The sequence below is a fragment of the Mesoplodon densirostris genome, chromosome 7 (genome assembly GCF_025265405.1).
Source record: "Mesoplodon densirostris isolate mMesDen1 chromosome 7, mMesDen1 primary haplotype, whole genome shotgun sequence".
NCBI classification, from domain to species: Eukaryota; Metazoa; Chordata; class Mammalia; order Artiodactyla; family Ziphiidae; genus Mesoplodon; species Mesoplodon densirostris.
Genome location: NC_082667.1, coordinates 100,879,084 through 100,893,646, shown reverse-complemented (window position 1 = coordinate 100,893,646; position 14,563 = coordinate 100,879,084). Strand labels below are relative to the sequence as shown.

The 14,563-nt window shown below is 38.0% G+C and overlaps 1 protein-coding gene across 1 annotated transcript in view; it reads right to left on the bottom strand.

The window, feature by feature from the left end:
* ELMOD1 (ELMO domain containing 1) overlaps nucleotides 1–10,577 on the bottom strand; it is a 45,851-nt gene extending 35,274 nt beyond the window's left edge. The window contains exons 1-4 of the mRNA XM_060104693.1: nucleotides 10,433–10,577; nucleotides 10,267–10,295; nucleotides 9,320–9,417; nucleotides 5,889–6,018 (exon numbers count right to left, since the gene is read on the bottom strand). Of these exons, the coding sequence (XP_059960676.1) occupies nucleotides 5,889–6,018; nucleotides 9,320–9,417; nucleotides 10,267–10,295; nucleotides 10,433–10,577 (402 nt within the window). The remainder of the gene's footprint in view (nucleotides 1–5,888; nucleotides 6,019–9,319; nucleotides 9,418–10,266; nucleotides 10,296–10,432) is intronic.
* Nucleotides 10,578–14,563: the final 3,986 nt, after the last annotated feature.

Here is a 14,563-nt window from a genome sequence, read left to right as displayed (position 1 = left end):
AAAAGGAATCCAAACATAACACAAAAAATAGTCATCAAATCACAAAAGAAGAGATCAAAAAGAAAGGACTGAAAAAGAACTACAAAACAACTCCCAAACAATTAACAAAATGGCAAAAAGAACACACCTATCAACAATTACTTTAAATGTAAGTGGAATAAATGCTCTAATCAAAAAATATAGAATGGCTGAATAGGTACAAAAACAAGACCTGTATATATATTGCCTACAAGAGACTCACTTCAGATCTAAAGACACACACAGACTGAAAGTGAGTGGTGGAAAAAGGTATTCCATGCAAATGGAAATAAAAAGAAAGCTGGGGTAGCAATACTTATATCAGACACAATAGACTTTAAAATACTGGTATGGGATACAAGGAAGGACATTGCATAATGATCAAGAGATCAATCCAAGAATAAGATAAAACAACTGTAAATATATTTGCACCCAACCTAGATACATAAAGTAAATATTAACAATGTAGAGGGAGAAATTGACAGTAACACAATAATAATAGGCGACTTTAACACCCCATTTACATCAATGGACAGATCCCAGACAGAAAATCAATAAGGAAACACGGGACTTAAAAGACACATTAGACATATATGGATATATATATATATCCATATACGTGTGTGTATGTGTATACACACACACACACACACACACACAATGCATTCCATCCAAAAGCAACAGAATACACATTCTTTTTGAGTGCACATGGAACATTCTCTAGGATAGATCACATGCTGGGCACTAAACAAGCCCCAGTAATTTCAGAAAATTGAAATCATATCAAGCATCTTTTCTGACCACAATGCTATGAGACTAGAAATCAACTACAAGAAAAAAACTGCAAAAAACACAAACACATGGAGGCTAAACAATATGCTACTGAACAACAAATGGATCACTGAAGAAATAAAGGAAGAAATTAAAAAGTACCTGGGGACAAATGAAAATGAAAACCCAATGAACCAAAATCTACAGGATGCAGCAAAAGCAGTTCTAAGAGGAAAGTTTATAGTAATACAAGTTTACCTCAGGAAACAAGAAAAATCTCAAATAAACAACCTTACACCAAAAGAACTAGAGAAAGAACAAATAAAACCCAAAGTTAGTAGAAGGGAAGAAAAATTATAATGATCAGAGCAGAAATAAATGAAATAGAGTCTAAAGAAACAATAGAAAAGATCAATTAAACTAAGAGCTGGATTTTTGAAAAGATAAACAAATAGATAAACCTTTAGCCAGATTCACCAAGACAAAAAGAGAAGGGGCCCAAATCAATAAAATCAGAAATGAAATAGGAGTAATTAAAACTGACACCACAGAAATATAAAGGATCATAATAGACTACTATGAATAACTGTATGGCAAGAAAATGAACAACCTAGAAAAAATGGACAAATTCCAAGAAATGTACGATCTCCCAGGACTGAATGAGGAAGAAATAGAAAATGTGAACAGATCAATTGCCAGTAATGAAATTGAATCAGTAATTTAAAAAACTCTCAACAAACATAAGTCCAGCACCAGCAGTCTCCCAAGGCAATAGAAGTAAAAGCAAAAATAAATAAATGGGGATAATCAAACTTATAAGCTTTACACAAAAAAGGAAAACATAAACAAAATGACAAGACAACCTATGTATTGGGAGAAAATATTTTCAAACAATGTGGCCGACAAGGGCTCAATTTCCAAAATATACAAACAGCTCATACAACTCAATGACAAAACAACAAACAACCCAACCAAAAAATGGGCAGAAGATCTAAACAGACATTTCTTCACGGAAGACATACAGATGGGCAATAGGCACATGAAAAGATGCTCAACATCGCTAATTACTAGAGAAATGCAAATCAAAACTACAATGAGGTACCACCTTACACCAGTCAGAATGGCCATCATTAAAACCTTTACAAATAACAAATGCTGGAGAGGGTGTGGAGGAAAGGGAACCCTCTTACACTGTTGCTGGGAACGTAAACTGGTGCAGCCACCTTGGAAAACAGTGCAGAGGTTCCTCAAAAAACTAAAAATAGAGTTGCCATATGATCCAGTAATCCCACTCCTGGGCATATATCTGGACAAAACTATAATTCAAAAAGATACATGAACCCCAATGTTCATAGCAGCAATATTTACAACAGCCAAGATACAGAAACAACCTAAATGTCATTGACAGATGAGTGGATAAAGACAGAATACAGCTCAGCCATAAAAAAGAATGAAATAATGCCATTTGCAGCAACATGAATGCACCTAGAGATTATCATACTAAGTGAAGTAAGTCAGACAGAGAAAGACAAATACCATATGATATCACTTATATGTGGAATCTAAAATATGACACAAATGAACTTATTTATAAAACAGAAACAGACTCACAGACATAGAGAACAGATTGTGGTAGGGGAGGGATTGATTGGGAGTTTGGGATTAGCAGATGCAAACTATCATATATGGAATGGATAAACAAGTTCTTACTGCTATATTCAATACCCTGTAATAAACCACAATGGAAAAGAATATATATATACGTGAGTGTGTGTGTATACATATTATATATATATGAAACTGAATCACTTTGCTGTACACCAGAAACTAACACAACATTGTAAATCAACTATACTTCAATAAAAATAAAACTTAAAAAAAACCCAATTAAAAAGTAGGCAGAAGACCTGAATAGACATTTTTCCTAAGAGGACATAAATTTGACCAACAGGCACTGAAAAGATGCTCAACATCATTAATCATCAGAGAAATGCAAGTCAAAACCACAATGAGATATCACCTCATGCCTGTCAAAATGGCTATCATCAGAAAGGCCACAAATAATAAATGTTGATGAGGATGTGGAGAAAAGGGAGCCCTTGTACACTGTTGGTAGTAATATAAATTGGTGCAGCCACTGTGGAGAATAGTATGGTAGCTTCAGAAAACTAAAAATAAAGCTACTATATGACCCAGCAATTCCACTCCTGGGTATATATTTGAAAAAATTGAAAACACTACTTTGAAAGGATACATGCACCCCAATGTTCATAGCAGCATTATTTACAGTTGCCAGGATATGGAAGCAACCTAAGTGTCCATCATCAGAAAAATAGATAAAGAATATGTGGTTATAGGGACATCCCTGGTGGTGTAGTGGTTAAGAATCTGCCTGCCAATGCAGGGGACAAGGGCTCAAGCCCTGGTCGGGGAAGATCCCACATGCTACTGAGCACCTAAGTCTGTGCGCCACAGCTACTGAGCCTGTGCTCTAGAGTCCACGAGCCACAACTACTGAGCCTGTGTGCCACAACTACTGAAGCCCACATGCCTAGAGCCCATGCCCCACAACAAGAGAAGCCACCCGCAATGAGACACCCACACACCACAATGAAGAGTAGCCCCTGCTTGCCGTAACTAGAGAAAGCCCGCACGCAGCAATGAAGACCCAATGCAGCCAAAAATAAATAAATAAATTTATTTTTAAAAAAAGACTATGTGATGTATATATATATATATATTGGTGGTATATATATTCAGCCCTAAAAAGAATAAAATTTTGCCATTTGCAGCAACATGAATGGACTTGGAGGTACTATGCTAAGTGAAATAAGTCAGATAGTTAAAGACAAATACTGCATGATATCACTTATATATGGAAGCTAAAAAAATAAAACAAACTAGTAAATACAACAAAGAAGAAATAGACTCACAGATATAGAGAACAAACTAGTGGTTACCAGCTGGGAGAGGGAAGCATGGAGGGTCAAGACAGGGGTAGGGGATTAAGAGGTACAACTACGTATAAAATAAGCTACAAGGATATTTTGTACAGCACAGAAAATATATCTAATATTTTATAACCATAAATGGAGAATAAGCTTTAAAAATTATGAATCACTATGCTATATAACCTGAAACATATAATATTGTACACCAACTGTACCTAAGTAAAAATGTTTTTTTTTTTGTTTTTTTTTTTTTTTTCTTTTTGCGGTATGTGGGCCTCTCACTGTTGTGGCCTCTCCCGTTGCGGAGCACAGGCTCCGGACGCGCAGGCCCAGCGGCCATGGCTCACGGGCCCAGCCGCTCCGCGGCATATGGGATCCCCCCAGACCGGGGCACGAACCCGTATCCCCTGCATCGGCAGGCGGACTCTTAACCACTGCGCCACCAGGGAGGCCCTAAAAATGTTTTTTAAATAAAGTTAATGATGAAAAAAATAAAGATAACTGTCACCTTGCCTACCTCTTATAACTGTGACTATAAAAAATAATACCTACATACTCACATTGTGACCACAGGTAAAAGTCATTCCATAAAAGTTCTTGACCTGTATCTAATGACTTCAATAATTCATGCATTCAATCATATTTGTTGAAAACCTATGTGCCAGCACACATACAACAGATCAACTAAGATGACATATAGCAGGTACCCAAATGTCATTGATTCAGAGGGCATTTCAGCCATTTTAATGAATTGTTCAGGAGCTGTGGCCAGTCTGTTAATTATAACACCTCTTTTCTCTTTCATCACCTCTTATTTCCCACCTTGAGTTCATTTTATTAAACTTGACTATCTCTATCAGAACATAAGGAAAAAAGCAGTCAAAGAGATGAAGCTCAGCCAGTAGGTTGGCTAAAATTAAGCAGAGGAGAAAGGGAAGAAGAAACCATTGGTAAGAATGAGGCCTCTTTAATTTTTTTTTTTTTTTTTTTTGCGGTACGCGGGCCTTTCACTGTTGTGGCCTCTCCCGTTGCGGAGCACAGGCTCCGGACGCACAGGCTCAGCAGCCATGGCTCACGGGCCCAGCCGCTCCGCGGCACGTGAGATCTTCCCAGACCGAGGTACGAACCCGTGTCCCCTGTATCGGCAGGCGGACTCTCAACCACTGTGCCACCAGGGAAGCCCAGGCCTCTTTAATTTTAATGATTGACATCAGGTCTAGCACGAATTAGTAGAGACAAATGAATCATTTGCTTAAGTACATACATACACAAAAATACACACTCCACACAAAAACACAACAGGATACATTTTTAAAATGGCAGCTTCTATTTACATCTTTCAATAAAATAAAGTTAAGGCAGCTAAACAAATGTGTTCCTCCAATTTCATTACTGCATTTTTGAATTCTAGGAAAGGATAAAGAAGCACTCCATCCTAAAAAGCATCTATTTTCAGAAATGAATTTATAAAACATTTCAGATTAGTAGTTCTAAAGGTTTGTCTTAATTTTTTTGTCTTAATTTTTTAAAGTTTTATTGATGTGTCATAATACACTATCAGATCAGATATGATTTTTAAGGTTTTGTTTGACAGCCAAGAAGGAGTATTTATAACTGCATATTTTTCTTCAAACAGCTTTAATACACCATATGTAAACCTTTACTTACTCTTCTAATACTCAAGTTACATGAATAAATAATCAGCATTAAGATCTTGGGTAATTTCCCCAGGGAGCTATTGTGGAAGCAGAAACCAACTTCATCTTCTCTGATGTCTATTAAAAGTCGTAAATGGAAATCCTAGGTCACTCTTTGACAAATTCTATTTCTCCTACTGGCTTTCAACACAGTTAAACAATCTAAACTTGAGCCAAATGTGACAGGCCATAGAAATCACCTCTGATGCTTTCTCAGATTCCAAATGAAAATTGGCATTATATTTAACTTCTCACATGAATTTTCTATTGAAAAATTTACCTACAACATCTGAAACAGCAAGAAAATGTAGGCTTTACCAATTAGTTCAGTGTCCATGTTGTATTCACCTTTGTGCCCCGCCATGTCCAGAGCAGTACCTAGCACACAGCAGGAGCTTGGCAAACATTTAGCTGACCTAAGCGAATAACTGAAATGTGTTCAAGGACTAACCTTCAAAAGCATTTCTTCATGTTGGGGATTATCAGAGTCATAGGGTTCTCTGCGCAGTTTTTCCACATCTGCAATAAGGTTTCTGTACCCAACAATTTGCAGAAGGCAAGCTTGAAGAGAGATTCCCAACCTAACATGTTAAAAAATAGAAGAAACACACATGAGGAAAAAAACCCACATTCTCTGGCATTTGTTCACTTGATGTATGTACAATAGAACTTTTCATATTTATATAATATTTGGAAATTGCTCAAATAGGATCTATCTAATAGAAGCACAATTTTTAACTGAAGCTCCACATGGACAGTTGTGGAACTTGGCTAAAATTTACCTCTCATTCCAGCCTTTTCTTAAGCCAAATTGCAATAATATGGCTTAAGAACAAGGGAACTCTTTATGCAAGTGATTTGAAAGATGTAGAAAATATAGGTGATCATGGTTTCTTAGGGATCATTTAGCTCCCCTAGGTAGATATATCAGAAACACTTCAAAAGGGTGTGTGTGGGGAGGTGTCAGTGAGAGAGAGAGAAATAGCCCTCAGGGGCTTAGGGGTAAGAAAAATTTCAAAGCAAATAAAAACAACAACAATAAAAATACCTCTGCTTGCAGAGCACCCCTGACAGATAAGGCAATGTCAAGAGAAAGAACTCAGTACTTTACAAAATTTCCCATTCCATTCTGACTGCTCTACTTATCTGAATGCCTATTCTTATGCTGAAACAAAATCTGCTTTCTTTATTACCAAGTGGTTCAAACGCTGTTCTCAGAGCAAATTCATTTCCACTTTTTCCCTGCCATGCCTATTCGTTTTAAGACAGGAAGAATTCTTTCTTCTATTCTCATCTCCAGGGTTAAAAACAAACAAACAAACAAAAAAACTCCCCTCTTCCTTCAATTCCTTCTCATGGGACATGGTTTTCAGATGTTTTACTATCTTGCTCAGTCTTCTTGAATGCACAGTTTGTATGATTAACAGTTCCCTTAAAACGTATCACTGGAACAAAAAAGAATCTGGCAAGCGTGACATAGAGAGGATCATTACTTCCTGTGATCTGAATGCTGTTTTTCTCTCCTACAACACAGAAAGTAAAATAGGGTCTCTTTAAGCAGTCACATAACATTACAAGTTTATTAAACAGGTGGCTAAATAATCACCAAGATCCTTTTTTCCTATAAACTACTGTTACATAAATTATCTTTCTGTACTCATTTGATGGCATTTTTAAATCTAAAGGTAGTATTTCATGTTTATTTTTTCCTGCTAATTTCTTTATAGTTATTCACTTTTGTGATTCAACAATAGCAATTGCATATGATTCAGCCTAGGATTTACTGTTCAATATACTCCAACTTCTAATTCACTCACTAAATTTAAGCATTTTTTTTGGAGTTGGAGGGGTCACCATAATCACAATGAGTGTCATAATCATAATTTTGGGGGGAGATGAGATGTATAGAGGTTAAGTGTAAAGTTGGGGGCAATAGAAAAATTTAAGTTTTAGGATTGTATGCTTACTCCAAACATAGAAGGCAGTGTCAGATAACCCAGAATACTAAACTTAAATAAAATTGAGTGTTCAGTTAAAAAAAAACTAAATCAGATATTTAGGAAAATGGCACTGTGGTACTCGTCACCCATAAAATCAACACAGGACTAAGAAGAGAGTTAATTTTTTTTTTTCTTTGCGGTACGCTGGCCTCTCACTGTTGTGGCCTCTCCTGTTGCGGAGCACAGGCTCCGGACGCGCAGGATCATCGGCCATGTCTCACGGGCCTAGCCGCTCTGCGGCATGTGGGATCTTCCCGGACCGGGGCACGAACCCGTGTCCCCTGCATCGGCAGGCGGACTCTCAACCACTGCGCCACCAGGGAAGCCCAGAGAGTTAATTTTGAGGGAAAGAAAGGAGTGAGAGAAATAAAAAAGAAAAAAACAAGGGACCCAATTCAATTTTACTGTAGTAATTCTTACCACCACTGTTAAGTGGCACCTGAAAAAAATGTATAAAAAAAAGTAAGGTTAATAGTAGTAATGGCTTGATAAATTACAAGGTATTTCCCCCAGCCCTCTCTATTTCTTGATTTTTTTCCAGAAAATTATTCAATTAAAAAAATCACATTTTGTCAATGTCAACCTGGAAAAAAACCCCACTAAAATCCATATTGAGCTTTAAAAAACACAATCTACTACCTATAAGGATTTTTTTCTCCCTAAAGGAAATCAAAAGAATAGATGGTAAGGAAACACCTTTGAATGAAATATATAACTTTCATAAAAGAGACTGAAAAGATTTGCTATTAAATTTAACCCAATCTCTAAATATGATTATAGGTCTAATATATCTCTCATGCCTAATTGTAATCATAAATTTTTGGTTCAACTTAATTTAAAATGAATTTCATTCTTACCAGCTTCCCAGAGAAATAAAATATGTCAGAAGGTTTCAAAAAGACATTTACTGTATAATGAAATCACACTTAATGGCTGAATAAGGAAAAGGCAGCTAATTAGCTGAAGCTTCTACAGAAGAATACTATGGAGACTACGTGGAAATGGAGTTTTGTGATGAGCTTCAATCAGCTAGTACTAGAATCCCTTCAAGATACAGACCCATGCAAAGTGCACTCTGAAATTCCCTTTGACTACAGCTCCTCATCTTTGGCAAGTAAAAACTTTCTTTAGTGACAACATCTGAAGTTCTTAAGTATGCACATCTAAAAGACAGTTTGTTACTTACCTAAACTTTATCTGAATATATCTGCATACAGAATTTATTCTACCCAATATCCTTAGCCTAAAATTTTACCGAAAAATTCCTGTACACAATGGAAAATATAAAGCTAATTTTAAATGTCATGTACATCGCCAAATGCATTTTAATACTTTCAAGATGAGATGACTAAATTACAAAGTTCTAAAGTCTTCATATAAAAACTATCTATCTCTCTCTCCCACACATGCCTGTCTCCTTCACAAGCAGGTAGAAACTGTCTCCAAGATTATCAGCCTGTCATGAACTGAAGAAATATTCTTTATGGAGCAGAATCAGCTCAGGCACATTTACAATCTGAACATTTACTGTTAATGTACAACACAGGCATATGGAGCGACTGTTGATGAATGGTCTCCCTTGATTTCACCTTCTGATATCGGGGCATCTACTAGATTTCTTACATTCATTGTATCTCAGAAGCATAAGTATAAATCACAACAGAAGTACAAAGCTGCTGATATTTACAAATATGAAAAAGGCATCTTTTTTCTTTATTTTTCATCTGAAAGTCACAACATGCAGATGATTATTTGGGGCAGGGAAGAGAGAGAGAGAGAAAGAGCGTGTGAGAGCGTAGTTAGAGAGAGAGTATTTAGAACTACTAAATATGTGGCATGTGACTGCTGTTTTATATTTACAACATAATAAACATATTCTTACTGTGGATTTATGTCAGGGTTAATTTTTTTCAGTTCCATAATGTCTTCTATAGTTTTTTCAATAGCATCAGGATGAACACTCACTGAAGTCTGCAGTAGCTGGAAAACATGTTTCAATCAGTTGCTTTGTCATGAACACTGGTGTCTTAAGTGGGGTCTATTTAAATAGGGGCCTCAAATATTTGTTTAAAACTTCTATATGAAGATAAGAAACTAAACTAAAGACAAAAACTGATGTAGTATTTGAATTCTAGTAAATTTGATATTTTCACATTGGGGGTAGTACAATTTTCCTGATTAAGGTAACTAACATAACAAAACAAAAATACATAAGTTTTTCTTTTACCATCTTCATCTGTTTTAAGCTACTTACATAGAAATATTATATTTTCCTTTTCTCACTCAACACACATGGCTTCCATTGTTAATGGGCATTATGTCTATGACTGTGTGAAGTACATGGGGGATATAGTCCTAAGGATGCCAAAATTAAATTAAATATTCAAGAATCTTGAGAAGCAGATTTTTCTTTCTTATGTGGATGCTTAACTATGTGCTATAAATGCTAGCATAGTGGCTTCTTTGATTTTCTTGGAAAATCTTGAGTATAAAGTTAAATGATTTGGATATTGATGAAATACCAGAGAGTTACCACTGCTCTTATTTTCATGGAATATTTATTTTATGATTTGGAGAGAGGTATAAAAAAGGATTAATTCAACAATGAAGTAATATGTGTGTCATAAATCTGCCTAGAAATTCTTGAGTGGCTGCTCTCATGTAAAAAGTACAGTGGTTTGTGATGGGAAAACAATTCATTCTTCTCAGTTTGCATTAGTATTCATAGCCAAAAGTATATTTTTCTTTCTTAAAATTTTTACTTTTTGATGATGGAGGTAAGTCTTCAATTGAAAAGTTGCTGAAAAATATAGGAACAATTTTACTTACCTTACTTTTTGAATCCCTCAGTGATGTTTCTGGAAAAGAGATGATTTAAAAAGCCATTCAAAAATTATCTTTTACAAGTGGTTTACAATTACTATACTGAAAAATAACAGTGTATCCTCAATTCCAGAAAGCCTACATTTTGCTTACTGCTTTGTTTCATGCTTACCGATTTTCATAGTTCTAGAAGCTCCAGGCTTGGTATTATAACAGATCCGTTGCAGTTCACATCTTCCAGTCAGCTTTCTCATTACAAATTTCAGACAACGCCACAAAAATTTACAGTAAAAATACAGGCACACCTGGATCAGCATTCTGTCAAAAACAAAAGATAGCACTCTTCCAATAGAACTCTGTAAGAGAATAGAAAGCAGCCACCACCAGCAAGCAAACAAGCCCAGAAGAAAATCAACCATTAGACTCCTGGGTTTACAAGCATATTTCATTATTCTAACCCCATGTTATTTTATTTGAGGTAGCTACAAAACCCATCATTGGGAGGGAAGCCCAAGGTCTGTAAGCACCTACTTACTATGACTGCAAGCTCCAGAATACCCTATTCTAGTAAATTTGACACACCAACAAACTAAGAGTGAAGCACAGGGATCCATTCTTTTCCTACCTTTGCCTAAAAATATTTTCAAAGCAAATCAGTACCTCGAAAACAGAACACTTGTGTTTTAGAAGCTGTCCCCCATAGACACAGGGAAAGGGCATGCTGTGGCATCTGCCATCTTCTGCCCCCACGAATAGCCTCTCAGCCAGCCCCAATTCACTTCCAGCTTCTCCTTAGTGTCTTATTTTTGGCTTCTGTGTTATTTCTTCCCTTGCTCCCATTTTTTTCCCCCTTCCCTCTGCTTTCCTTTCTGTACTGTTGTCCTCTTTGAGGACTTTGTTGTGTGGCCACCATCTTCTCTGCTGACAAATCCCAATACTTCTTGGATGTGCCAGAATGCCTCCACAACAGTTCACTGAACAAGCATGTTGACCTTTGGTTCTTCAACATTCTCTGATTTAAACCTTCCAAAAACTCCACCTCTTGACAATTTGTTCTTGACTCCTGCTAAACAAAGTTTTCTTCATTGCACACCCTATCTCACTCCAATAATCCCATAACAAACTATAAAGTATATGGTCACCAATCATGCACTTATTCACAATGCCTCTGGCACATGTGAATTTGTGTTTTATGCCAACTTTTAGTTTTTAATATGTGAGTGTCTACTACTTCATGGAACTGCTCAACATCTCAAAATGACTCAAGCTATAGAAGTAAAGAGGACTTATCATCCAGGAACTTATATTCAACCCATCTTCTCTGAATACTAGAGTTTTCCTATAAGGCAGAATTATTTTCCTAGAAGGCAGAATTATTTATATTACTTCCTATTGGTGTCATTTCTAAAAGATATTTCTTTTTCTCATATGTTCACTAATTCCCCCCAGCTCTAACATAAGGTGATCCAGGGTCATTAAGATGCATTTGTGTAGTTAATTAATATCCTCAATGATGTGGTTAATCCCTGAATTTGAACCAAAACCTTGATTGTGTTCCTTTGTTCAATTGCTCTGGCTCCAATATCTTGAACAGCCTGTGTTAAAAATAACAATTCCAACTGACTTATACAAAAGCATGGTCTGTATCATATAAATGCACTGGGACAGAGACCTTCAAGATGGCGGAGGAGTAAGACATGGAGATCACCTTCCTCCCCACAAATACATCAGGAAAACATCTACATGTGGAACAGCTCCTACAGAACACCTACTGAATGCTGGCAGAAGACCTCAAACTTCCCAAAAGGCAAAAAACTCCCAACGTACCTGGGTAGGGCAAAAGGAAAAACAGAGACAAAGAATAGGGGCAGGACCTGCACCTCTGGGAGGGAGCTGTGAAGGAGGAAATTATTCCACACAGTAGGAAGACCCTTCACTGGCAGAGATGGGGAGGGGGGGGAAGCTTCAGAGCCATAGAGGAGAGTGCAGCAACAGGGGTGCAGAGGGCAACGCGGAGAGATTCCCGCACAGAGGATCAGTGCTGACCAGCACTCACCAGCCTGAGAGGCTTGGCTGCTCAACTGCCTGGGTGGGTGGGGGCTGGGAGTTGAGGCTCCGGCTTCGGAGGTCAGATCCCAGGGAGAGGACTGGGATTGCCTGCGTGCACACAGCCTGAAGAGGGCTAGTGCACCACAGTTAGCCGGGAGGGAGTCTGGGGAAAAGTCTGGAACTGCCTAAGAGGCAAGAGACCATTGTTTCGGGTTGCATGAGGAGAGGGGATTCAGAGCGCTGCCTAAACAAGCTCCAGAAATGGGCGTGAGCCGCGGTTATCAGTGAGGACACAAGAGATGGGCCTGAAACACTAAGGCTGCTGCTGCAGCCACCAAGAAGCCTGTGTGCAAGCACAGGTCACTATCCGCACCTCCCCTTCTGAGAGCCGGTGCAGCCTGCCACTGCCAGAGTCCTGTGATCCAGGAACAACTTCCATGGGAGAACACACGGCACACCTCAGGCTGGTGCAACGTCATGCTGGCCACTGCCGCCACAGACTCACCCCACATTGTGTACCCTTCCCTCCCCCCCCCCCGGCCTGAGGGAGCCAGAGCCCCCTAATCAGCTGCTATTTTAACCCTGTCCTGTCTGAGTGAAGAACAGACACCCTCAGGTGACCTACACACAAAGGTGGAGCCAAATCCAAAGCTGAACCCCAGGAGCTGTGTGAACAAAGAAGAGAAAAGGAAATCTCTCCCAGCAGCCTCAGAAGCAGCAGATTAAATCTCCACAATCAACTTGATGTACCCTGCATCTCTGGAATACCTGAGTAGACAATGAATCATTCCAAAATTGAGGTGGTGGACTTTGGGAGCAACTGTAGACTTGGAGGTTGCTTTCTGCACCTAATTTGTTTCTGGTTTTATGTTTATCTTAGTTTAGTATTTAGAGTTTATTATCATTGGTAGATCTGCTTATTGATTTGGTCGCTCTCTTCCCTTTTTGTTTTTAATATATAGATATATTTTTTTTTCCTTTTTCTCTTTTTGTGTGTATGTGTATGCTTCTTTGTGTGATTTTGTCTGTATAGCTTTGCTTTTACCATTTGTTCTAGGGTTCTGTCTGTCTGTTTTTTAAAAATTTTTTTTAGTATACTTTTTAGTACTTGTTATCATTGGTGGATTTGTTTATTGGTTTGGTTGCTCTCTTCTTTCTTATATTACTTTTTAATTCTTTTATTTTTAGTATTTTTTATTTTAATAACTTGATTGTATCTTTTTCTTTCTTTCTTTCTTTTTCTCCCTTTACTTTTGAGCCATGTAGCTGACAGGTTCTTGGTGCTCCAGCCAGGTGTCAGGCCTGTGCCTCTGAGGTGGGAGACCTGAGTTCAGGACACTGGTCCACCAGAGACCTCCTGGCTCCGCGTAATATCAAATGGTGAAAGCTCTCCCAGAGATCGCCATCTCAATGCTAAGACCCAGTTCCACTCAACAACCAGCAAGCTACAGTGCTGGACACCCTATGCCTAACAATGAGCAGGACAGGAACACACCCCCACCCATTAGCAGAGAGGCTGCCTAAAACATAATAAGGTCACAGACACCCCTAAACACACCACCAGATGCAGTCTTGCCCACCAGAAAGACAAGACCCAGTGTCATCCACCAGAACACAGGCACCAGTCCCCTCCACCAGGAAGCCTACACAAGCCACTGAACCAACCTTAGCCACTGGGGGCAGACACCAAAATCAATGGGAACTACGAACCTGCAGCCTGTGAAAAGGAGACCCCAAACACAGTAAGTTAAGCAAAATGAGAAGACAGAGAAACACAGCAGATGAAGGAAAAAGGTAAAAACCCACCAGACCAAAAGAATGAAGAAGAAATAGGCAGTCTACCTGAAAAAGATTTCAGAGTAATGATAGTAAAGATGATCCAAAATCTTGGAAATAGGATGGAGAAAATACAAGAAATGTTTAACAAAGACCTAGAAGAACTAAAGAGCAAACAAACAATGATGAACAACACAATAAATGGAACTAAAAATTATCTAGAAGGAATCAACAGCAGAATAACTGAGGAGGAAGAACAGCTGGAAGATAAAATAGTGGAAATAACTACCACAGAGCAGAATAAAGAAAAAAGAATGAAAAGAAGTGAGGACAGTCTCAGAGACATCTGGGACAACATTAAACGAACCAACATTAGAATTATAGGGGTCCCAGAAGAAGAGAAAAAGAAAGGGACTGAGAAAATATTCTAAGAGATTATAGTTGAAAACTTCCCTAATATGGGGAAGGAAATAGTCAG